The sequence below is a fragment of the Anser cygnoides genome, chromosome 4, assembly GCF_040182565.1.
Source record: "Anser cygnoides isolate HZ-2024a breed goose chromosome 4, Taihu_goose_T2T_genome, whole genome shotgun sequence".
NCBI classification, from domain to species: domain Eukaryota; kingdom Metazoa; phylum Chordata; class Aves; order Anseriformes; family Anatidae; genus Anser; species Anser cygnoides.
In genome coordinates this window covers 64,545,643-64,569,381 of record NC_089876.1, presented here as the reverse complement: position 1 = coordinate 64,569,381, position 23,739 = coordinate 64,545,643, and the positions used below count along the sequence as shown (strand labels likewise).

At 44.5% G+C, this 23,739-nt stretch overlaps 1 protein-coding gene and 1 long non-coding RNA gene across 5 annotated transcripts; one reads left to right on the top strand and one right to left on the bottom strand.

The window, feature by feature from the left end:
- Nucleotides 1-72: 72 nt before the first annotated feature.
- LOC136790828 (uncharacterized) lies at nucleotides 73-19,848 on the top strand. Of its 3 annotated transcripts, XR_010831539.1 has the most exons (4): nucleotides 73-211; nucleotides 14,377-14,670; nucleotides 16,462-16,629; nucleotides 19,122-19,848. It is a non-coding gene; the product is annotated as an uncharacterized lncRNA (long non-coding RNA). The 3 variants fall into 3 exon arrangements; XR_010831536.1 differs by lacking the exon at nucleotides 16,462-16,629 and having other exon boundaries at nucleotides 19,122-19,843; XR_010831538.1 differs by lacking the exon at nucleotides 19,122-19,848 and having other exon boundaries at nucleotides 16,462-18,465.
- Nucleotides 487-22,936, bottom strand: SCARB2 (scavenger receptor class B member 2). Of its 2 annotated transcripts, XM_048045673.2 has the most exons (13): nucleotides 22,716-22,936; nucleotides 16,035-16,192; nucleotides 12,144-12,291; nucleotides 10,440-10,628; nucleotides 9,585-9,676; nucleotides 8,975-9,094; nucleotides 7,817-7,995; nucleotides 7,142-7,260; nucleotides 5,695-5,768; nucleotides 4,483-4,534; nucleotides 3,694-3,852; nucleotides 3,485-3,555; nucleotides 487-1,610 (listed from the first exon to the last, which is right to left on the bottom strand). In XM_048045673.2, the coding sequence occupies exons 1-12, from the start codon at nucleotides 22,830-22,832 to the stop codon at nucleotides 3,526-3,528; spliced, it is 1,437 nt and encodes a 478-aa protein (XP_047901630.1). In that variant the 5' UTR covers nucleotides 22,833-22,936; the 3' UTR covers nucleotides 487-1,610; nucleotides 3,485-3,525. The 2 variants fall into 2 exon arrangements, with proteins under 2 accessions (XP_047901630.1, XP_047901629.1); XM_048045672.2 differs by lacking the exon at nucleotides 3,485-3,555 and having other exon boundaries at nucleotides 22,716-22,931.
- Between the last annotated feature and the right edge of the window lie 803 nt (nucleotides 22,937-23,739).

Here is a 23,739-nt window from a genome sequence, read left to right as displayed (position 1 = left end):
AACAGAGCAAAGAAAGTTCCCAAAGTGTTTTCACTGAGTGCTTCTTTCCAGGCTGGCCACCCAAATAACAACATTTGAGGCAGGGGCGCAGAGAAGAGGGGACAGTTTCTGCTCGCGATGTGAAATTGCTCCAGAAATGACCGTCTCCAGAAAGTGGCAATGAGTCCCTCCTTCCCTGGTGCGTGCTTGCAGTCCACGAGGCAACAGGCAGGTAAATGTCCTAGCGACGTCCCGTTCCTTGGCCAAGGCTTAGGATACTGATTTGTTAAACTCAGGCCTTCTGCTGAGGCAAAGTCTGCCTCAGTGGAGCAGGCAAAGCTGCAACCGCAGTGCTGTGAGCACCATGGGCTGCAGTGAGTGCTTCTAGCTAATACAGATAATAAGTAATTGCAATTACCTTCGAACGTCCTGGTTGGAACCAGCTGCAGATGAACAAAATTGTTGAACAAAGCACCAGCTAGGCAAAAAAGCAACAAACCAAAACAATGGAAAAAACAATACCTCTATTTAGAAGAAAATAATACATTTTAAAATATGTTTTGCTATCTAGATCCAATGGAAATACTTCCCAATTAGAATATCCCTTTCGCCACGGGAAAAATACTTTTGTAATTTCTGAAAACAAGTTTCCACTTGGCAAGTAAAAAACTGTTACAGCTTTTCAAGGCCCTACACATACCTTAATACGGAGGTGTGCTTTTATCCTGAACAATAAACGTAACCGCCAAATCTGCATTCATATTAAACCACACAGCTGAGAACCGTGACACAAACACCAGAGAAAAAAGAACACCGTTTTTGTGCCTTCCACCGTCATGACAAATGTTGTGTTTTGTTTTGTTTTCTTCGTTTTTTTCAAGTTGAAGGGAAAAAAATCCAAATCTTAAGGATAAATGTAACACTAACATGCAATAGCATTGTGTGCAGAGTTAGAACAGTTACGAGGTCTGTACGTAAAAGCATTTCCAGTCACTGGATTCCTTCTCCCCAATAACTACAGATACTTAAAACGTTTCACGCGATATTTTGGATTAGTCGTACAAATCAGTTCTGTGGAAAGACCAATGACATTAATAGTAAACAGTCAGTGCATACTGGTAGTAAGCAGCGCGCAATACTTTACAGAAAAAACAATACTAGGCCTACAGGAAAAATGACAGGTCTTCCTGGGTGATACGGGTGTCTTTACAAGGGTACTTTGCAGCCCACGCTCCTAAGGCCATTTGCAAAATTTACCCCTGTCATTTCTGTGATGAATCAGGCCTTTTTTCTTTTCACTGATATAGTGGTTATGATCGTCTGTGGGTGTCAGTGCAGGGACAAGAGAGTGCAGAGCTGAAAAAGCAGGATCTTGAGCAGTTTTAAAATGTAGTTTTAAAGTTGTAACTTAGCTGGTAAGAAAAGTCTCCTTCCTTGATGACAGTCCAGATTCTCTTCCATCTCTATACCACAAAAACTTACACTTGACACGATTGTTTCTCCACGGTGGACAACGGTGGGTAGTGGTAGTTGCTATTAGGTCAGCTCTAATAATTTATTCTCCAAGCTCACATGTTAAAGAAAATCTACTACTATGTCCTGATGAGTGGGGACCTTTCTTCTTCAGTACTCTGCAAGAAAGAAATTTTAACACAGGAAAGTTAAATGTGGCATATCACAGAGCTTCCACGGTGGGGAAGCTGATTTCTGAAACTCCAGGCAGGAAAGGAAAAAGCTCGTCTCCTACTTCTACGTGCAGTTTCATGGAGGAGAACCACCGCTGTGCTGGGGAGGTGCTGGAGGGTGGACGGCAGCTTTGGCAGGGGCTGGCACTGGGGTACAAAGAGCTGTCCCAGATTTGCTTACTCCAGGGGATGGAGAGGATTGGGGCGAGTGGAAGGGCCAGAATGTTCTCCTTGCTCCCACTGGAGGGCAGGATGCTGCCTTCTCTAAGGACAGTGAGTGAGGTGAAGCAGGGATTAGGCCTACCAAGATCATGCTTTGCATGCCAGTTGGGCCAGAGAAGGCTCACACTGCAGGATTCACGGTGTGAACAGTGGGTAATGGGCAAGAAATACAGCGAGACACATCCTGCAGAGAAAGCAGTCCTCCTGGAAGCTGGGAGATATGAGGCAGTGATGGGGAAAGTCGTTGATTAGTAGGATATTAAGGATGCAAAATAAATGGGAAGGCTCAGGCCGCATCTTTGCAGGGCTGTGGAGCAAGTTGGGAAAGCGATGAAAGGGAGGAGGGAATCTGTGTATCTGGAGGTGTGGTGTGCTCAGTTCTGGGCACTGTCTCACTGAACTGTCAGGGACATCCCCCAGCCAGAGGGATTTCAGCAAGGACTCAGCATGGCAGATGTGCTCATTCACAGGCAAAGAAAAGGCCTGATTGCTCGGTTCCCCGTAGCACATTCCAGATGATGAAAGACCATAACCACCCTGGTGGGAGGCGCATCGCAAACAGACCTGTAACTGGCTGAGTTACTCTTACGTCTGCAGGAAAAGCAACAAAAGTAACAGAGAAATCATGAAATTGAGGTGTCACTTGGTCATTTTAATCACTGTGTAGCATCCAGGAACATGCAAGAGGGCTGGTATGAAGCCAGCACATAGGGAGGGGAAGGAATGCCTGGGACAGGGGCCTCAGGCAATGGGACAGTTTTGATTTTCTAGTTGAGCCTGCCAGAAATATGGGCAAAAGAAAAAGGAAGAAAGGAACAAGGAAAAAGGACGAGGATCTGCTGTAAAGGAACCTGAAGTATGGTCCTGAGAACCCCTGCTCATGAAATGCTTCCTGGGTGCCCAGAGAGAACTGCAAGAGTGAAGCAAGCGAGACAGAGATCAGTTCTTCAAAGCTCGAGGAAGGAAGGCTGAGGACTCTCCGCTACTGCTGCCACCACCATCACACCCCTAACCAGCACTGGGTCCCACGGACTAAGATGAAGCACAGACACAGCGCAGCTGGGAGCTCTGGAAGTAGGCATAATGGTGCTTTCTCAAGTGGTTTTAAGAAGGTACTTAGCCAACATCATACAAGCAAGACCACACTAAGACCACAGCAGCTACAGGGAGAAAACAGCCAACTAGAGTACCCAGTTTGTCTCATCTGAACCCTACTGCCTTAACTGTCAGGGTGAAGTTTGAGTTTTCAGCATTGCTAACTAACAGCCTTAATGCCAGCATGTCATTTTGTGACAGAACTTTTCATAAATAGATGTACAAACTAGCATTGTCTGGATAAAACTATCTGCGTGCTGTTGTCTGTAAAAGTCATCTGTTCTTTGGTCATGAATTTGCATAGCGATTCAGAAAAATAATCAACCGGCGTTAAGGCAATTGTTTCTATTGAGAACACTGTCCAATTGCCTGTGATTTAATGCCCAGCAAATACGGTGAACTTTTTACATCTTACCCTTCGGGGTCCTCTAGACAGGCTGATTTTTTATTTTTTCACTACTATCAGCAAGGGAGTTAGGCACAGAAGATAGGACCTGCCTTACCACGTTTCGTATATTAGCTGCATTCCTTTGTTTTCATGCATTTATTCTGAGTCTATTAAAACTTCCCCTCCCTAGAAAGGTCATTTTAAACAAAAACAACACATAAAAATGTTGTGTACAAAAAGATACTGAAGAAATAAAATCAACCAAAAGAAAATCAAACACAGACTAACACACAGTAAGCAAAGTTGAATTCATATGCTACTTACCTCTTCACTTATTCCCCTGGACCTGCACACGAGCACAGTAAAAACAATCCCAAAAACAATTCCGATAGCCATGATTACAAAGGGGATTCCAGTTACAACACTAGCTTCCAGCAAGACGTGCTTGAGTTTGCTGGCAGATGCTTCATCAATCAGAACACTCTGGAGCAGAGAAAGACGAAGAAAGAAGAAAGACTGATTTCTGTTCGTCTTTATATTAGGCCATTTTACTTTTGTGAGGTGTAGGGTAACAACAGTTCCACAGTTCTCCACCTCTGCTTCATTGCTTCTTGATATACCTTCCCTCTAAGAATCCTTAGCTCTCCTTCTGTGGCCGGAGGGATAATCTGCTCTGCATTTCTAAAGGAAGTAGTGACTTTGAATGCTCAGTTTAGGAAAGCAATAATATAGACCTGGAGTAATGGCATGAATCATCAAAGCTAGTGTTTCCTGAATCCAGTGAAGGCAGTGATCCAACTACAGCACAGACTGTGCTACTACTGCATTCATAGAAGTCTCCACACAAAAAGATGTGATCCTGCAAGCCTTCTGCCTCTTCCTCGTGGCAAGTACTCTGCAATTACAAAGCCTATCTGACAGTGTTTTCCAGAACTAAACTTAATGCAACGGTCAACAAACAGTAAGAGGGTATTAGTAAGAAACAACAACAGCTTCCTACCTATCACTATACAAAGCAACAGGAAAACATGCATTTCTTTCCTGGCTAGCTCAAAGACGGTATTTTAGCAAGAATAAACATGCCACAATGCTGCAAAGAAATAACATATTTACCTCATTTAGATACATCACTGGGAAGATTAGTGTTCGGATGTTGCCTGTTTCACTGTGTAAAAAAACAACAACAAGATATTATGTTTTTCCCACTTTTCAACTTGAGGGTTCTGAAGACAGATTATAATAGAACAATGAACAAGGAAACTGTCCTCAGAGAAACTCTGGACTTGATTTTCACCTCCCCACTCGAGCAGAACAATCTCAATCTTCAAAATGCTAAATAATTTCTGTTTTGGGATTTGGTGGCGAAAGAAAAAAAAAAAGGGATCCATAAGAGGCTCATTAATAACTTACTGAATGACAGATTTGTGCCAGTCAAAAGGAATGCTAAGCTAAGCCAATGTTGAAGGTTACTCATACTTGTAAAACACAGAAACTATTGTCCACACAACATGCACAGAACAGTAAAAAAAATAAAAATAGTTTGGCACACATGAAATAACAGCTTGCTCCTAAGTTGTTTTAATGCAACAGCTCCTGGCCACTAGAAAACAAGGTGAAGAAACACTGACCATCCCATAGGGATTGGGGTAATTAAAACACTTCTTTTTTAGTTATAATATGTGGCAAAGCTGTGCCAATAAGCTGAGTAGCAAGGATTGCTGTATGGACTGCCTGAGTCTCAGGACAAAGGTTTCTTGTTATCATACCAACGCAGTCACCAAGGCAAGGTCTTTCTCTCTGCCTGACCTAAGCCCTCCCTCCTGAGTTTTGGGTAGGACTTGCTGGCTGTTTTGAGACACACCACTTGATCTTCTACTTTGAAGGGGTTATTCCTTTTCATTTGGTTTTCACGTGGATACTGCTGAGAAGTGATGGCATCTGCAGTATTTTTTTCTAAAAGCTGTGAAGAATAGGATGGCATGTCCTCGCTGCAGTGAGCAGCAGGTCTCCGAGCTCTAGCCCCACTCCCTTGTGGCAGACCCTCTCTTGGAGTTGCATCAGTGTAATATGACTGATGCCACCACAAGCATCATGTGTAACTTGTCTCCAGCAACTTCTTTTCTTGAATACTATCTTTACTCTGCAGAAGGAACTGCAATAGCCACTTGGTCTGTGACTGAAGAGCGTACTGCCATTTGCAATTAAGATTTGACTAGATTTCTCTCTCTCACTTTCTCTCTCCAACCAATATTCCATCTGAACACTGCAGACAACTTCACTTTGAATATTAAATCAGGTCTGAGATATCCACCCTGCAGCACTTACAAAAATTCAGGTAGTTTTCTGACATGAACATTGATCTGCATCCGCTTGGCTGCTCGAAGGACAAGCCCTGTCAGCTGGGGAATAGAAGAAAGCAGTGAATTATTATTAATGTTATTATTTTTAAAGAGTAAGCATGAAATAATAGGCATTAGGAGAATACAATGTAACAGTTACACTGGTGTGGACTTGACAAGGCAATATAAGACCCACTTAGGGTTATTATTTATTTCCCTTCACCAAGGGAAGGTAATCTTGCAAGATACTCTTGTATCTCATATGCCCAGATTTCAGTCTGCCTCTGAATTAAGTAGATGTGAAGAGGCTACAACAGAAACAGGGTAACCCACACTTAAGCTACAGAGTGATCCCCCTTCTTTCAGATCTAGCTGTAGTTTTGAAAAAGGCTATCACGTACTGCTGCTTGTTCTGGTCTCTGAATACTGTGTGAAGACCCTGCAATCTCACACAAAAGAAACCTTTCTGTTTGAAGGGTGACTGAGAGATACCGGCCACAATGAATGGGAGCATACGGTCACAAAGGTGATGAGAACGAAACACTTCTCACAGTATTGCCACTGCTATAGTAAAGGTTGCAAATGGGTGCACAGAAATAATGTTCCTTGCTCAAGAAGCCAAATTTAGTCTGTGGGGGTGGATGGAAGCGAGGAGTCGCAGAGCTCATTTTACACTAATACTTCAAAAGAGCTGCATAACAGAAAGAGCTTGGCACCAAATCAGATGTCAAGCAGCATCTGCACTAGATGTTGAGAGAAACTATGCAATTTCCTCCATAGCAGCTTGATGAGTCAGACTCCTCTCTTTCTGTAAACAGGGGAGGTAATGATCTTGCTCTGTCCCTTGACCTACCTTCAGATGTGTGGATCTAGAGTACAGTGTAAAACCACAGACCATCAGCTGCAAGCTCCTTTATTTCTGACATCTCACAGTGAGATTACCAAAAACCCCACAAACTTCCATGAAAGACATAATCACCATGCTTCTGCATCTCTCCTTCCATGGCTCCATGCTATCAAAATTGAGTCCAGCATCCACTGAGTATTGATCTGCTCTCTTAGTCCACATACCCAGCTTCTTCAGCTTGGGGAAAATACAGTCAGGACAATACCCCAGTGGCTGGGATGGCAGGGTGAGCTGGAAAAGTAGCCTCATCTGCTTCTCAGAAATATTTTAGCCTCTTCATTTCATCAATACCAGCCTGTTGGCATCTCTAATTGCGCAGGCATGACAGGAAGAGCATTTTAATTCCCGTTATCCAGAAAAATTTGCTCCATACACGCACATTTGAATAGTTCCACATAAAATAACACAGCTTTGCTGAAGTCAATGAGGCTACATTGATACACATCATCCAAGAAGGTGACCTATACCTATGAGCTTGGATTTGACTGCATTTTAAAAAAGACCCTTTAAAAAAGGCTGTACTTACAGGATTGATGTCCACAAATGTCTCATGATATTCTTTGGTCGGGTGCATGCCCTCTATGTCCTCTATAAACTTTTGCTCTGCCTGGTAAAAATGTGGAGCTGATAGAAATATGGGAGCACCTGGAATATGAAAACATAGAAAATCACCATTTAAGAAAAGAACAGGATTTGAGAAAGTCTTTGAGGACCTCAAAACTCCTTGCACTGTGCTATTTACACAGTAAAGGCAAGTCCATTCTGGGGCTGCAAAATTAACACTGATGCCCAGTCCTTAGAAGAAGCCAGATGTTCCCTTGTGCAGCATCAGCACGGCTTCATGGCTTGCATGCTGGTCTTTTCACTGGTCATCCAACTATGCAGATGTGACAGCTACCTGGATAAGAGCAGACTACAAATGCCCACACTTGTTCAGTATGGATCCTGGTACTTCCTTCTGATTTCTTTGATTTATATCATTGCTGGAGCTGATGACATCTCACAAGAACATCTCCCCTCAGATACATTTCTTCATTACTGCAGTTTAACACTAACCAACCACTTGCTGGTGACCAGTTCCACTGAGTACAGTCACATCCCTACAGGCCTCACCAAACTGTCCTCATTTATTTCAGTCAGAAAGGAGAAATATGTTGCTGCTGATGTCCTCCCAGTCTGCTTCCACCGCCTGGTAACATACCTTGCTTGCAGATGCTGACGTTGAGGACCCCAGTGCCAGGGCAGTTTCCTGGAGGCACACAGAATCCAGCATTGTCTGGGTTAATGGTGGTGTTGGCAAACACCATAGGAGAGGGCACAAAGCGGTAGGTTGGGATGCCTGCAACGCTTCCTGAGCTGTCATACACCAGGTAAAAAGATCTGCAAGAAAGAGAAGCCAGACTCAGATTTGTTAGTCTTGAGAATATGCTAATATCTGCTGCAGATGTCTCTTTGTTGATGCCTACTTATCTACTTCAGTTTACAGTAAGCTGTGGCCTTGGCCGAAGCCCATTCCAATGATCTTCTGTTAAATTTAACAGGCTTTTGATCATCACATACACACCTCATCATTCTGCTGCTGCAAGAAATGGACGATCCTGTGCTAACTGTGCTGCTCCAGGGATACTGACACCTGACTTTAGCATTTTGGGGCTTCGGCCATGTCCCCGTGTTCCTATTATGCGTTGTGTGAGGCAGTGCTGGTGTGTGCCACTGGGAGGGACAAGGCAAGGCACACGGTTGGGCAAGACAGAACAGAGGGGAGGCACAAATTTGGCGAGTCCTGAATTTAGCATAACACACATCCGTATTGACTTAAATAGAGAATTTCAGATCATTCTCCACAGACAGGGAAACTTGGAAGGGAGGAGACCAGCAGGAGGAAGATAAAGAAGGAAACACCATGCTTTTTTTCTGAATATTGTTGCATTTTAAATAGCACTGCTTCAAGTCACACATCTCTGAAGAAGGCAATCTGGGTTCTCTAAAAAGCAGAACAAGAGAAGATTTTGGAGACAAATAAATTTCAGGCAAGGTTCATAGAAATCCTCTTCCCCTCATTACAAGCCTTGCCAGACAGTCCAGCCTGTCTTTCCAGTCATCTTTCAAATTTTCACTCTATCCTTCTTTACAAATAACACATCCTTAATTTGATACAGATTTTATTATTATTATTACTTTATTTATTTTATTTTTTGGTTTATCTCTCTCATCCTTCATAGCACAAATGAATACTGAATGCTAACCCTGCTAAATAAAACGATGGAAGGAAAAATATTAGCCTAACATAAAACCTCAACATCAATGGACATAAATGCTCTGCTGTAAAGTCTGAGTGATGACGTTTTCCTTTTCTTACCTGCAGAAATCAGAGGAGAAGATATAAATGTTCTCATCTTTGCTAATCAGTGGGTGAAAGGATGTCCCATCTGTTCCGTTGATCATGTTACATGACTTTGTTGTCCACCAATTCAATGACCTGAAGAAAACGAAGCAAAGAGAATAAGGGTTAAAAGACCTCTGAGCAGTGGTCAGGCCAGCTTATGGTCTGGGCAAACAAGAATCAGACCTGTACAGTGCTAAGTCCTATTGCCTCAGCTCTGCTAACAACAAGGGGCATTAAAATGGGTTTAAATTGCATTTGTCTTCTCTTTAAACTGGCACCAGGCAAGTAAGAATCCAGGGAGGGGTGTCAGGGAGGGTAACCTGTGCAGTCAGGGGTTCAGAGGTGAGTGCTCACAGCAGTTTGTTCTCTAGGGACAGGGGCTGTCTTCTTTTCATAATTATATGACCCATACCAAAATACTGGAGGCCTGGTCTGAGCTAAGAGCTGCTAAGAACTACCAACAACCACAAAATAAATTGATTTTTTTTTTTTTGTAAAGAATGTAAAGGTGAACATTCTTGTTCAACAAAAATGTGAAAAGTGGCAGATTTTGACAGAGGCCTAACCACAGTGAAAAACTTACTCTTTTCCTTTCCATTCCACAATCCTTGAGAAGTTAAGGTAGTTCCTTTCCCCGCTTAGGAAAACATATTCTCCATCATCAGTTCCATTCATCTGCAAACAGATACGTAAGTTTTTAATCACTCCACTTGTTCTTTAACACCTGACTGGTAACAACAGGGTGACAGGAGACTGAGCTGCCATCACTACAAATCCACCACAGGAGTGATGGACTCCCCTGAGGTAAGTGCAAATCATTAAACTTCACCTTGAATATAAGTGAGGTGGACATGACTGTGCTAAATTCCCACCCCTCCCAAGTGAAGGGAATGCAACATTAGGTTAGCCTTTTTAACCCTTTGAAATTTGCCACTGAAAAAGCAGTCTTTAACAAAATAAACCCACAGAAGATGTGTGCTGTAGATATTTTTGAGAAACAAGGAGTCCTCCCGGTCCAAGGTGACTTACAGAGACACTGTGGAAGCCAGGAATGGCTACAGCACAGAACTAATGTGATCTCAATTAATTACTGCGAAGGAAATTGGTCAGGAAATTTTCTGATAGTTTGCACAAGTGGTGCCAAAAAGGCCATGTTATTCAAAGCGAGCACAATCAACAGTGGAATTGTTTACATCCACTCTTGGAAAGCTTATGCGTATTTGACAAAGGGAAGTGAGATAAAACACTCGCAGCTGTGCCACAGGCCAGTGCGTAAGCACAGCCAAATTGAACAGGGAACATCCTTTTGCTCTGCAGCCTGCCTCCTGGCCTCAGCCTGGGAGCAACCTTCTCCACTGGCGGGTGATGACAGTCCCAACTCTGTAGGAATGACATCACCCCTAATTTAAAGCATCCGAAAGTCTCTTACGCCAGTTACCTTATTAAAGAAACCAAACACTGGATCGATCTCGGGATGCAGAAGATGAATGGTTGACAGCAGCCTGTCCTTGTAGCCCCACAGTAATTCATGCACTGTGCGAACTGTAAACAGGGATTCTTGGTATAGGAGCAACAGCACCTCTGTGGCAAACTGAAGAGAGGTTGCCCTGGTCCACTCCATTGCAGTCTGTCAGGGGATTAGAATCAGGGAAAAATGGTCAGATTTCATGTAGAATAAATAATTACAGCTGCATACAAACACAGACACACACATTTCAGCATTGCACACATTTGAATTGTATTTTCAGTTTCACTATTTCCACTTGCGGCTAGTAATGTGCTGGCTAACAGGTTCTTCAGCTATTCTCCTCCAGGGATGTGCTCCTGCAGACTCCTGTTCAGCTAAGCATGGGCACACAATCAGTTTGGTTCTGTGCGACTGAATTCTGTAGGCTTAAGAATGCATTTAAAGTGAAACGTGCAAAACTGCTTTCTAAGCAGCTTGAATTTCACAGGTGTATTACAGCTGGAGATGCGCTTTGAATTTCAGCCTTAGGAAATTATTGTTTACATTTTGAAAAGCAAAGCCTGTAAAGATGGGCATTTCTCTAAAATGCAAACAATACCAGAATTTATTCCCTTCGTAGTAATTTTACAACATGTATTTAAAAAAAAGGCAAAAACAAAAGAAAAAAAAATATTCCTTGGGTGAGCCAAGCTGTAGTTCTTCTAGTACAGCCTGTTACAGTACATCACAGTCAAAAATCTGAACGAGAGATAATACTTGCTACCACTCAAATGCCTGGGAGGAACTGTAAATACAGTGACTGTATTGTTTGCAACTCGTAGTAAACTGCGTTCTATCTAATGCCATATAGAGAGAATTTATGTATTCATTCATAAAATCAGACAGACATTGTTAGAAATGCCAGGCAAAATTGAATGCACCCTGTAATTGAAGTCAATTAAACTAGTATGGGGAGTAAAGGCTTAGTTACACAACCAGCAAGTATTTTGGTACTGTCTCATTTTCTTTGCAAGGTATGACAGCTTTGTACCTGCCTGTTCTCATGCTACCCCTGTGCGAGACCAAAAATAATGGTCTGCCTCTCATCACCAGAATGAGACTGCCTTTGCAAGGTTGTCTCACCTAATACAGATCAGGGGTGCCTGTCTTAATTGTAACTTTATTCTCGCAGCACCTTTTCATTCTTTGTTATCTGAAACCCTTCTACTACCTTTTTTTTTTTTTCCTTCAGTTTGTGATGCAGGGCTGGAGGCAATTTCTGCCATTTTGACTAAAATAACCCCAACCAAACAAATATTCCAAGCCTTCTCTTTCAAATGTCTGAGTTCCTCCCACGTATTTGAGATCACTAACTCCCTAATTTCACTTGGTCACGAAAACCCAACAAGCCTGATCTTAAGCTCATCTTAAGCTCATCTCTTAAGTGTGTCAGCTCTCAGCGCAGGAATGTGGTACTAACACTCAGAGGTCTATGGGGAAGGAAGAACATAATAAAAAAAAATCCCACAACATTCCACACCAAAACTGAATGCAGTATCTGCCTCAGACATAAGCTACCTCTCTAGTTCTTCAATCACCTTTATCTACCACAAAGGGAGAGACAGTACGGAGTGACAAGCTGTAGGTGTAAAGTGAGTTAGGATGATTTCCAAGCAGAAACGGAGGAAAACTCACCACTGCAGGAACATTAATTGTTCTGATGAGATCCACTTCAGGGTCTCCAACTGACTTCTGAGGCTCAAATACGTATGTCTTTGGATTCAGAGCAGATACTTTGGTGCCATTGTCCAAAAACTGAACACGCACTCTTGGCCTGTATTCTCTGAGAAACAAGAAAGTTTGCTCTGTAAGCAAGTTAAACATGTACAAATGACATTAATTGCAACTTGTGGCCATTCTACTGCTCTAAGCACACGAAGGGTAGGATTTTCAGATCGCTGGCAGTTGGTCCGTTTTTGCTGCTGCTGCTGTCAGCAACACAACTCCCCTTTGTGTCTACGTGAGCTGAATTAGACCTCACAGGGTACTTCCAAAAATGCCACCCCACGCCCTAATTGCACTTCATATTTTTACCTTGTCTTGAAATACCTCCAAGGAAAGAGAACAATTTCAGACAGTACAGAAGGATTTAGAGACACTATATATAAGGCTTTTGCCTCTTTGCTGCAGGCAAAATTTGCTCCCAGGCAAAATAAGATGTAGGCTTCACCTAAGTCTCATTAACCTGACCTAAGAACCTACCAGAATCTTTCTGCTGGTGTCCACGTACTTTGCAATAGGGCTTCTGGGCTTATGTGTGACACAACAACAGAACAAGCCTCGTTTTAGCTCTTCTCCTTTAATTGTGAGGTAGCAATCCTGGATGCAGCAGAAATTCAACTGATTTTTTTTTTGCCCTGAACTGCTGGTACTGTCTAAGCAACAAAACAGACGAGCTACAAACGAGCAACAAAAAGCTCAGGATTGCTGACAAACAAGTCGAATTGGCAAGAAACATCAAATGCTACCTGCTGGCCTAGTAAGGGAGTCAGATCTTAATCACCCTGAAGCACATGTCATAACCATAATTCAGTGCATGGCCAGGACCATTTTCCAAACAAGAACCACAATTCTGCAGAACTGGCAGGCTTAGGTTCGCAATGAGACGCATATCAATCTTCAGCAATCCAGAAAACAGCAGTGGCAGGTCGTCTTCTCATGGTGTGATCCTTTCAGCATAGGAGGGAGGTGAAATAGACCATATTTCATCAGTCCACATTCAATCAAGAGTTTGTTGACTTCTACATTGCTTTGCCTCCGGAGTAAATTTTAAATCCCAAGATGCAAAGGTGAATTATTCTGCAAGAGCCTGTGCTGTGATGTTCTTTGCTCATTTCAGATCCTAGATGCTATCCTGGCTGCACTAGATCTAATTAATGCAGCTTCATGACAGGCTGTATCACTCTGGTTCAGTCTTTCTAACTTAAAGCAAACTGGGAAGGCCCATGAAATTATTCTTCTTAGAAATCAACCATTTCCCACCTCCCCTACAGAAACTATAGTGTATCTACTGCTCTTAGCATCCCTACCTCCTAGGAACTTTTTGGTCAGGCTACACTTTCAGCTTGATTTGGAAAGAGTCTCTTTCACATCGATCTACTCGATAGCCTAGGGCTTGAACAGAGGGGATGGGAATGGACAGTTGTGAAGTGCCTTACCTAAAATAGGCCAGAGTTAGTCTGAGAAGCCTCTCCAACTCTAAAAAGTCTGCAGAGGAAAATAATACTCCCCGATTAGGGACACAAGGAGGAGGATCTGAGACATTAAAGATAAAAAACTGTTAATGTGTCCAAGACTGGATAATATTCAAGTGTTCTTTGGGGCTTGGCAGGCAAGCAGTGTGCACTTCAGAATGAATTATTTTATACATTGCAAATATAACTTCCAGGATTTAAAAAGACAAGCACTACTGCATTTTAGGTACAGAAACTATGTCTGCACTAACTGGGTTTGCAATTTATATGGGTCAAACCTATGAACTGTTTGAAGCTTAACCATGCAGGATGAGACTGTATTTAGCTGTCCCACCTCCTCTCTGCCACTCCTAGACTTTTTTCCCTGCCTGTCAGGGATGGTTCCCTTCCAGCCTTTCTCCCCAGTAGCCCATTTTATAAAACACTGAGCCATGCACTTCATTTTAGAGCATTTTGGATGTTGTGCTACATACTAATCTGGTATTCATTCTGTGGCTCTAGCATGCAGTATGTTCGCAACATCCCTCCCTTCTCCCTCTGCTCCCATGCGCCTCCTCTCTTTCCCCACCCACCGCCGACAGCCTGATACAGCAGCAGCAGCAGCTAAGCAAGGATTAAAGAATCTGCTGGGAAAGAGCACTCCAGCTTTTTAACTTTGCTATTTCTTCCGCCAGGCAGAGCGCAGCACAGTCGAATCCTGTTCGGACACGTCAGAAGCGCGCAAACCAAGCGAGGCAGGAGCAACAGAACCACGCAGCGCTGGAAGGAGCAGCCTGCCTCCTTCAGCAATAAACAAGTCGGGGAGCGCCTGCGTCGCCCGCCCCAGCCTGATCACATGCAGCCAGCCTGTGGCGTGTGCTGCAGGGGAAGGCTCGCAGCGAGCCACAAAACAGCAGCTCAGGCTGGGCCTCCCGTCGGGCACGGACCAAGCCAGGCAGCCCCGTCCATCCCACGGAACTCCTCCATGGGTAAGGTGCAGCTTCACAAAGCAGGCTGTGTGTGACGCCTGGAAGATGCTGAGGAAAGGGGAAAAAAGGAGCTAGAGAATGGGAGTGCAGAAAAGCAAGGGCCTATGAGGTTTCGTGTAGGTCTTTTACATCTAGAAGCAGCCCTGTTTATCCTCCTGCTGACTAATTATCAGCATTATACTACAAAGACCTGAAGGAAAGCTTGGGAACTTGAAAGCTTCTCTATCTTTTCCCCACCTCTATGAGTTTATCTAATAAAAGGTATTTTGCCAGAGTAGCACATGTAGTTTGCCAAAGCTAAACAGACACAGTAATGAAAAACAGAGATGGGAAAAGATTGAGGGCAGAGGGTGAAACAAAACTGAGCTGTAGGAGGAGAGCAACAGAGCGGGAAGACATACTGCAGAGACTGAGGCAGCCCGAAAGGCTCTCTCTTTTACTCTACAATATTTTTAAAAATACTGACAACCAGATCCTGATCATTCTGCAGCTTAGGTAGAGACAACTCCTTCTGGCACTGAAACTGGTCTGAATGAATGTCTGACCAGTGAGACTGCCAATAAGAAATCAACATTTTTGCCATGGTTCCCCTACCTCCATGAGTTCAAAGACTGTACCACCTCCTGCCACAGGACTGCTCCTGGTTTTACACTGCTGCATGCAGTGGAGCAGAATGAAGCTCCAAAGGAAAACTTGTTTGTAAGGGGACTGAAACCTCTCCACATGCAGCAGACTCAGACTGCTCAGTGTGGAGCCATACCGTGCAGAAGGAGAGTCATGGAGGCTAGATAAGCTCCAACACTGCACGTGGCCTTACTGAGTCCTGCCATCTGTAAGAACAGTAGGTATTTCTGAATCTAAGTAGGTTTCATAGTGAGGGCTGGTTAGGGGAGTTCCCTTTAGTTCCACTCTGTAACTAGTTTTCTGTCCACATTTTTAATGATATGAGTTGTGCAATTTCAACTAGGAACTAGTTTCTGAGTGAATCACATTTTTATGCAACACTCCTCTCTGCTTACATCTCAACCAGTCACTGCCTTTTCCCTCACAAGACAGCAGGCCACGATGCAGAGAACTTCCTCTGTGTTCAGCACCTGAGGAGCAGCAGCACACGAGCAAAATCTTGCACTAAATCTAACAGAAGACCCTGGCTGAATCTGAAACTGCTTGCAGGCTGTTGATGTATCAGCCTAGTTGCACTGTGCAGGTGGTATATGACCATTCTCAGTAGAATAAATTTTCAAGCACACATTAGCAGCTAGGTTTTCTCCTAGAATGGGATCCCAAACATTCTGGATCTCACTTCTTTGCCTCCTTACACACAACAGGTTCAGTGAAATGTGAACACAGTGAAATGGTCCTACCGGTAGGTATAAGGCCCTTTTTCCTCTACAAGAGGAGTAGCTCCTTGAAGCACTTCTAACGGATTTGTCACATTAAAAAAGTAGAACTGCATGTAGACTGGTGGAGGAGGATCTTCCCAGGCTTCAAAGGTTTCTGTGCCATTTTTTAATACTGTTCCCTGAAACATGAGAAAGACAAATCAGCTGTTAGTGATAGACGCTGGATAATATTTACAGGAAAGAGAGGAATTCTCTGTCCTCAGAACAAGGGCAAGCAACACGATTGGAGACCCCAACTCTACAAATACTTTGTGCTTTACTTTGAAGCACCTCACTAAATACCAACAAAATCAGGCATATGCTACGATGCTTGCAGCCTAGGGGCATACTTCTGTTGGGATTGTTTTTCTGCTTCTTCCTACAAACACTTCTGCCTGACATTTTTCAGAATGAAGACTTATCAACTGTTATACAATGATCCTCTTGCACTTTCTATATGAGCAAAAACCTAACCTGGTGTGAAACACCACAAAACATACCCACATTACAGATAGAAGAAGTGGAAACCAACAACGTGAGGCCAAGAAGTCCTAAGAGACATCTTAGGAGGAACAAGGTCAGAAAAGAAGCTTAGATTCATTGTGTTTATGATTTCTTTGCCTAAGAATGTCACATTCCAGTACACCTGTAAGATTGTCTCCAAAGCAATTGGACTTCATTTCTCAGTGGCCTGGGAGGAAAACCTGTAAGTGATAGAAATTTCTTTCATTTAGGCAGACTGGGATTCACGCTTTTCTGAGGTCTCTGAATAGGGCAGAGATTCTTTGTATTCAACACAACGTGGGCCTACAAAACAGGAGCTGCAAATCATTATTTTATTACAGAAGCACTTAAATAACGATTCAATAATTCCTTTACCCACCCCATGTTATAAGGAAAGTCACAAATGTACCTGCATGTGGCTCTATTAGGAATACTTAACACAGATCTCAATTCCTTATTTTATTATCATTTAATTTTATATAAAATTTACTGCAAGTATAGAAGCGTCACCACCGCCACCAAAATCAAAGCTTTTCACGTTTTTAACACTGTTACTGCCAGTGTTAGAGTTAAGAAAAAAAATGGCTTGCAGAGTGGAATTTTCAGGAATAAGTACAAACAAAACTGTATCTTCGAAAATCATAACACTAGTAGGCGGAAGAAGGGAGGGGGGGATAATTTGCAATTAAATGGGTCTCGTCAACACTTGCTCTTTTTATTCTTCTGAGAAAACAAGTCAAATATTGTAAGTACAAAATCAAAGGCAGGGCAAACTGGCCAGCTGCCATGTCTTGGTTACTGTTTATGGGGTCTTAACTTTATCAGCCACAGGATTATCAGCTACAGCCTCAGGACTCATCCTTGGCCTTCCCACTGAAGGAGTTGTTTTCTCTGCATGCAGATTTTAATTTTGAATGATTAGATAAAGAGAAGACCTTTTAAAAGAAAAACGTATTGGCAGGAGCTTGGAATGGCAGCAGTATTCCTGAATGGCAGTGAAAGCCAACCCAGCTGGTAGTACTCTGCAGTTGCAGACTGCTTTCCTCTGAGAATCGCAAACCCTGTATTCTGTGAACACCACCAAAAATAATGTTAGGCATGTTTCAGGTGCTTCGCGCATTTCTTTGGAACTATCAGCATCTCGTATACACCATTTCCTACACAAATCAATGCTTTTGACCCTGTTTTCTTGCAATCTTATGCCAAGGAAGCTCACGTTTGTATTCAGACAGAGCCTGCATGAAGCTGGTTTGTAGGATCAGGAACAGAAAATCTCCCTAAATCAGGCATACTGTTTCCATGACACTACCAGAAAGGGCTGGGAGTGACACAGCAATGTATTTAAGATACCTAGAGATAACTGAGATAGCTTTTCCCCATACACAAATAACCACAGTACAAAGTCAGGGGTTTCAGAGGTCTGATGTCTGCTCCTTTCATAAGTTGTGTACAGCTCACATTTCTCATGTGCATGAAATACATTTGAGCATAAGCTTGACACTGATAAAAAGACTAACTCTTGGCTGTCTTGACCTTAACTCTCCCCATCTAGGAATTTGTACTATTCCCCAACAACTAGTAAGCGTATTCAGGGCATCTGTTTGCTGCTCAAATTGCTCTCATATGAGGCAATTAAAGTGAAAGATTATTACTCCCTCTAAATTGTCAACATTTAAAAAATACAAGCGCGCCCCAGGCATATTAATTCCAGTTTTAGGCTCCAGTCTATCCTTTATGAGAGGGATGACATTTACCAGGTGCAGGGAGGTCACTGCCCCATGCCACTCTCCTAAGCTAGACCGAAAACAAGAAGCTTCCCACCTTGATGATGACTTGCTAAACGTAACATCAGTTTCTCTCGTGCTATATACATATACACATGCACCAGACTACATGCAAAGAGCATTAACAGGAAGGGAATGAAGGAGTTTTCCTCTGGAATAAATAAATAAATGCAGGTCCCTGAGATTTTGAAATCTTAAGTGATCCCCTGGGAGATGGCTACAGAGCAAAAGGGTAGTGAAACCAAGTCATCTGGTGATTTATTTGCTGGATCTGCGTAACACTGTTTGGATCTCCCACAGCAATGACAGTGTATTTTTAGCTCTGTACAGTGACAACACCAGTTGTAAACCCAGATTCACAAACTTCTGAGCAGGACTCAGATACACTGCCATGAAATTCTCAAATAATAAAATATGGCAAGCTCTTTTCTTCAATTTTTCACCAAATGGTATCAGGGGCATTTGGGTCTGCCACATGATATTAAACAGCCTGGGCCTAAAAGAAAAATATGAGCATGGTTTTTTTAAACAAAACATATGTCCATGTCCCTCAGCTGATGGCATTCTGTTTAGCTCTGCTGACTGATTCACAGAAGAGTAGGATCTGATGTTACCGATCATTTTTTTGTCAGAGGCTGTGGTCACTGGTAGGTTAGGAAGGCTTCAAAATACTAGATCATAGGACTGCTGCTTAATCTGAAATATGTAAAAGATACAGCCCCACTGCAGTTATTGTTGCTGTACTGAACAAGGCCTTTTCTCTTGACACATTTACATGCAGGAACAAGACACACGGAGTATTCAGAAACCCCAAGTCAGACACTAGTCCTGCAGGCAGTAGCCCAGAGAGGCCTCAGACTCAGAGATCCTGTCTCACGGAGATGCAAAGGTGCACCAACTGCAAGATCACCACCCAAAACCAGTAGATAACATCATGCTGTGTCCTCACTCAGCAGCACAGCAGAGGCTGTCGTTTCCAAGTGGAGTCCACATTCATCTCAAGTGTACGAAAACATCTGTCCTGCTGACTTATTTATCATGCCAGGCCTGAATTTGTACCAGTCGCATTCTCTGGTGATTCCATGTCTTTACAAAGAGGAATAAAAAAGGCAGTTTATGCTCCCAAATGTAATTGCAGTTGGTGGTGTTCACTGGAGTGGAAAATGATGCTGAACTTTTTTGGAACTTGTACAGAAAATTAAATATATACATATACTTTTTTTTTTTTTCCTGGAACTGCAAAATGATCTGGTTCTAGGACATAGTTTTATACATCCATCTGTGACAGAAATAAATTGCAGCTTCTTAAAAGGAGCAGTAGGGTAAACCTTCAGACCAACAACAGCAGACTTTTCTGACCCTGCACTTTGGGAACTGTCTGTTCAAAAGAAGCATCTCAACTCGTCATTTTTCTAAGCCTCCACAGTCTAGTATTTCACATTAAACAAAACCTAAAAATGATCAATACATAAAATAAATCAAGGGATAAAATATCTTCCCTGACCTTTTGGGCCCCAAATACTCCTGACAATCCAGCTGTGGACAGCTGGCAACAAAAGCCCATTGAAATTTCAAGGGGTTAGAAGACTAACCATTTTCTAAATTTATCAGTGTGAGGCATGTGGCATAAACAGAACACTTGAGGTAAAGGCACAAGGGCTGATTGCCCAAGTTTCGCATTAGGTGCATAGCTCAAGGGTTGTTATAGTCATACACTGCATGCTTATGGCAGTAAAATCCATAACCATATAACAAATATAGAGCATAAAGCAAACACTGCTTGCAGCTAGGAAGGCTTTTCACCTGTGGGCAGCAATTTTACTCTTGTTCATTCCAGGTTTTTTTCCCATTATTTGCTGGAATTTCAGCTGCTACCTCTGGTAACTAACAGATACTGGACAAGATGGACCAGTGGTGCTCGAGTTCACAAAAAGCCAGTAAGGCTGACAAGTAAGACAGAGAATAAATCGGCAAGATTTGAATCCTTTCTGGAAAGGGTGCTCCCACTGTCCTTGTCACCACACATCTGCCTACTGACTTTCCAGGGGGTGCAAAGTTGACGCCCTGCTGGATTCCCCAGCCTCCTGATACACCTGCTGTCTTCCCGAACAGACTTTGCTTTGCCTGGAAAGGATGCATCACACAAATCCCCTGGGTCAAGTCGACGCATCCTCAAGGCTGCGTAGGTGCTGGGTTTGGACACACAGGTGCTTCAGCTGGTCCATAATGCAGTCATTTATTTAAATTTACTTTACTGTCAGTCAGCACTGCTGGAAAGCCTTCAAAGGAGCATGAACTACCCCATGTAAAGGACAACCTCTTTCTGCAGAGAGGGTGTGGAGGCTAAGAGGGGCCAGCATGAAACTCATGAGCACAGATGACATTTCTTGTCCACCGCCTTGTACTTCAGAGCAATCAGAGAGCTCAGAAAGCTCTAGTCTTGCCACACTGCAAAGGCAAAACTGAGATTTGTCTATTTGCACAAGATTTTCTAAGCTGCACACATGCTTACACAAGAGACAGCAACTTCCTAGGCCACACACAAATGAGAAGAAGCTCATGTGGGATAAAGCACGTGGAAAGCAGCAGAATCAGCAGAGTGGCTGGGAGGGAGCACACTGCTTTGGGGCTGAGAGCTGTTCAGGAGGGTGTCACTGGGAAGCACGGGGAGCAAGATGCTTGATCCTGTGCAACGGAGATGCATGCTAGCGCGAGCTGAAAAACACTAAGCAGGAAAAGACTGAGCTCTAGGAACTGCATCCTGCATTACTGAAAGCTCTGCAGAGTAACTACGAAGTTACTCTTACATAATCAACTGTTAAGGGTAAGGAGTTGTGTAGCTAAGAGATAATACGCGTAAGGAGGATCACACCTAATTCCTGACAGTCCTACGCTGCTGCCAAACTATTTCTTTTTACCCCACTGCTCCTGTGGTAAGAGCATGAAATAGACTTGAAGCCCTAACTTCTGCTGTGATACAGAGGCTGACAGACTCCTTTCCTGCAATATAGGAGATGGAACTGTAGATGTCTACGCAAAGCTGCACTGTTTGGCTTGCTTTGCACACAGCTTTGCACACACAGACGTTCACATCTGCCTTTCAGACTGCCTGGAGAAGGCATGAGCTGACAGTCGGATGACTTCAGGATAAACCACCCATTCCCCATGCTGTGCTCCAGCAGGGCAGAAGCACTTACCTGGGGACAAACACTGCAGGAGCAGCTGCACGAGTAGTTCCCGAAGAGCAGCTGACACCCTGGCAGGCTGCATGACACCTAGGGAGGCCTGGTTTTGTCTATCCCCTAAACCTTAGGGATACATTTCAAAGTGCAACTTGTTTTAAACTGACTGTCAACCTAAAAATGCCCTCGTTAAGCCAAATTGGTGTAAGATAACACAACACAGCTTCTCTGTTAGGAAACGCTTGCTGTCAATACCTTGAGGAAAAGCACAGTGCATCGGTTAGGACATTACAGGGGATGAGCAGACTTCTGTCACCAGTTAGACAATAGCAGTGGTTACATCACATCATTTGTTAGCACTCTTGGTTTCCCTGTCTGAATAAGAGACAATATTCCTCAGACTAGGCAGATTAGTAATAATTTACATGCTTCACAGACATTTTAAAGGGAATAGCTAATGAAAAGTGCTTCAAGTAGGGGAGTTTCTAACACCATTGCAATTGACCCTTTTCAGTGGACCACCATATAAACCCAAAGGGCCAGCATGAGAGAGGAACAACAGCTAAGGCAGACCGTGAACAATGAGGGCTCTGCAGTCGTAACAACACCAGGATGGGTGCTCCCAAAGTTTGCTGCAAGCAGCTTTGAGCAGCAGGGTGAAATGCCCCGCTGTCACCACCCAGCCTGGGGAACTACCGCGCGTTTCAGCCCAGAGCACACCTGGCGCCGTACAGGCAGCAATAAACGGAGCAGCAGAACAAGCCACTCTCTGAAAGCTGCAAGAAATTTATGATAGACATGGCAGAACAGGAGGCAGGAGGGGTGCTTTAGGTGTTCCCTGCTCTCCCTACGTGTTGCTGCTCTGGAGCGGGCCCCTCATTACAGCAGCTGCCTCACAGCCAGCAAAGCTGCCTCGAGAGAACTGATTTTTACTCATATTTACTGGATTTTTGCCCAGCCCAGCCCGGGCCCCCACCTGGCCAGGCAGTGCGGGGCCGGGAGCTTCGCTCCCCGGGGATGCTCCGGCCCTCACCGAGCGCGGCTGGGGCGAGGAGGGAGCCTGGCAGCGCCACCCTCCAGCCCCTTCCCTCCCTCCTTCTCCTCCCGGGGTTAATCTGCGGAGGGAATAAACCCGTCAGGAGGGACGGGGGGGGGGGGGGGGGGGGGGGGCGGCGATCGGGCCGTGCTCTCACCTGCTTCACCTGCAGGTCCACCACGGACTGGAAGACGTGCGCCACCAGCAAGGAGATGCTGGCGATGAGCAGCGTCAGGGCCAGGACCCCCGCCGTGACGAGGCACAGCGACTTCATGGCCGCCGCCCGACGAACAGGGACACAGCCGCCGCCGCCGCTGCCGCCGCCGCTGCCACAGCCGCCGCCAGGCCCCGGGCCGGGCGCAAGGGGCGGGCGGCTGCCTCGCCACGCCTGCCGACGGGCCGGGAGGAGGCCCCGGGCCTCCCCGCGCCTTCCCCGGGGCCTCCCGATCCGTGCTTCGGCTCCTCAAGGCCGGGAGGGCCTCGGCGGTGGGCTGGGAGCGAGGGGAGCGGCCGTGCCCCTGCCCGCGGGAGGCTTTGTGGTGCGGGGACCTCCTCGGTCGCTGCACCACGCTCTGCTGGTCAGGGAAGGGGGAAGTGTGTCCCAAAAGGCATTTGTTCGTTCCTGCTGGCAGGAATTCCTCCTGCCTGCTCGGGATGGACCTGCCAGTGGGCGTCTCTGGATGCAGCAGGAGTGCTTCAAAGGTTTTCTGGAAATCGAGCAGAAAAACAGCTGCCCTTCAGGAAGATGGTTAGGGGAAAACTTGTAGGGAACAGAAACTGCCTCGAGAGTGAATTAGGCTTCATAGGGATCAGCTTCTACCCTAATTCAATACAGATCAGTTAAGCCTATCATAAGAAATAAATTGATGGATCCCTTTCTCCTTTAAAAGACAGTGGGCACTGCTGCTCCAGCTTCCCACCCGTAACTGCTTCCTGGAGTACTGCTAGCGGGAGGGAAAAATACCCACAGCAGCGGCTTTCCCAGCACCTCTTTGCTATTTGCCCTCCGTCACAGCCTTTGTATTTCACAAAAGGAAGGAAAGCCCCAGCGATACAGGACTCCTGGCCCATAGCCACAGTCCTGCTGCTACCAGCGCTTTCATTTCTGAAGCCATGAGCCAGTTCCCTCTCCTCCCACACTGCCAAATCGTGAGGCTAGCAGCTTGCCATCATCAGCCCGG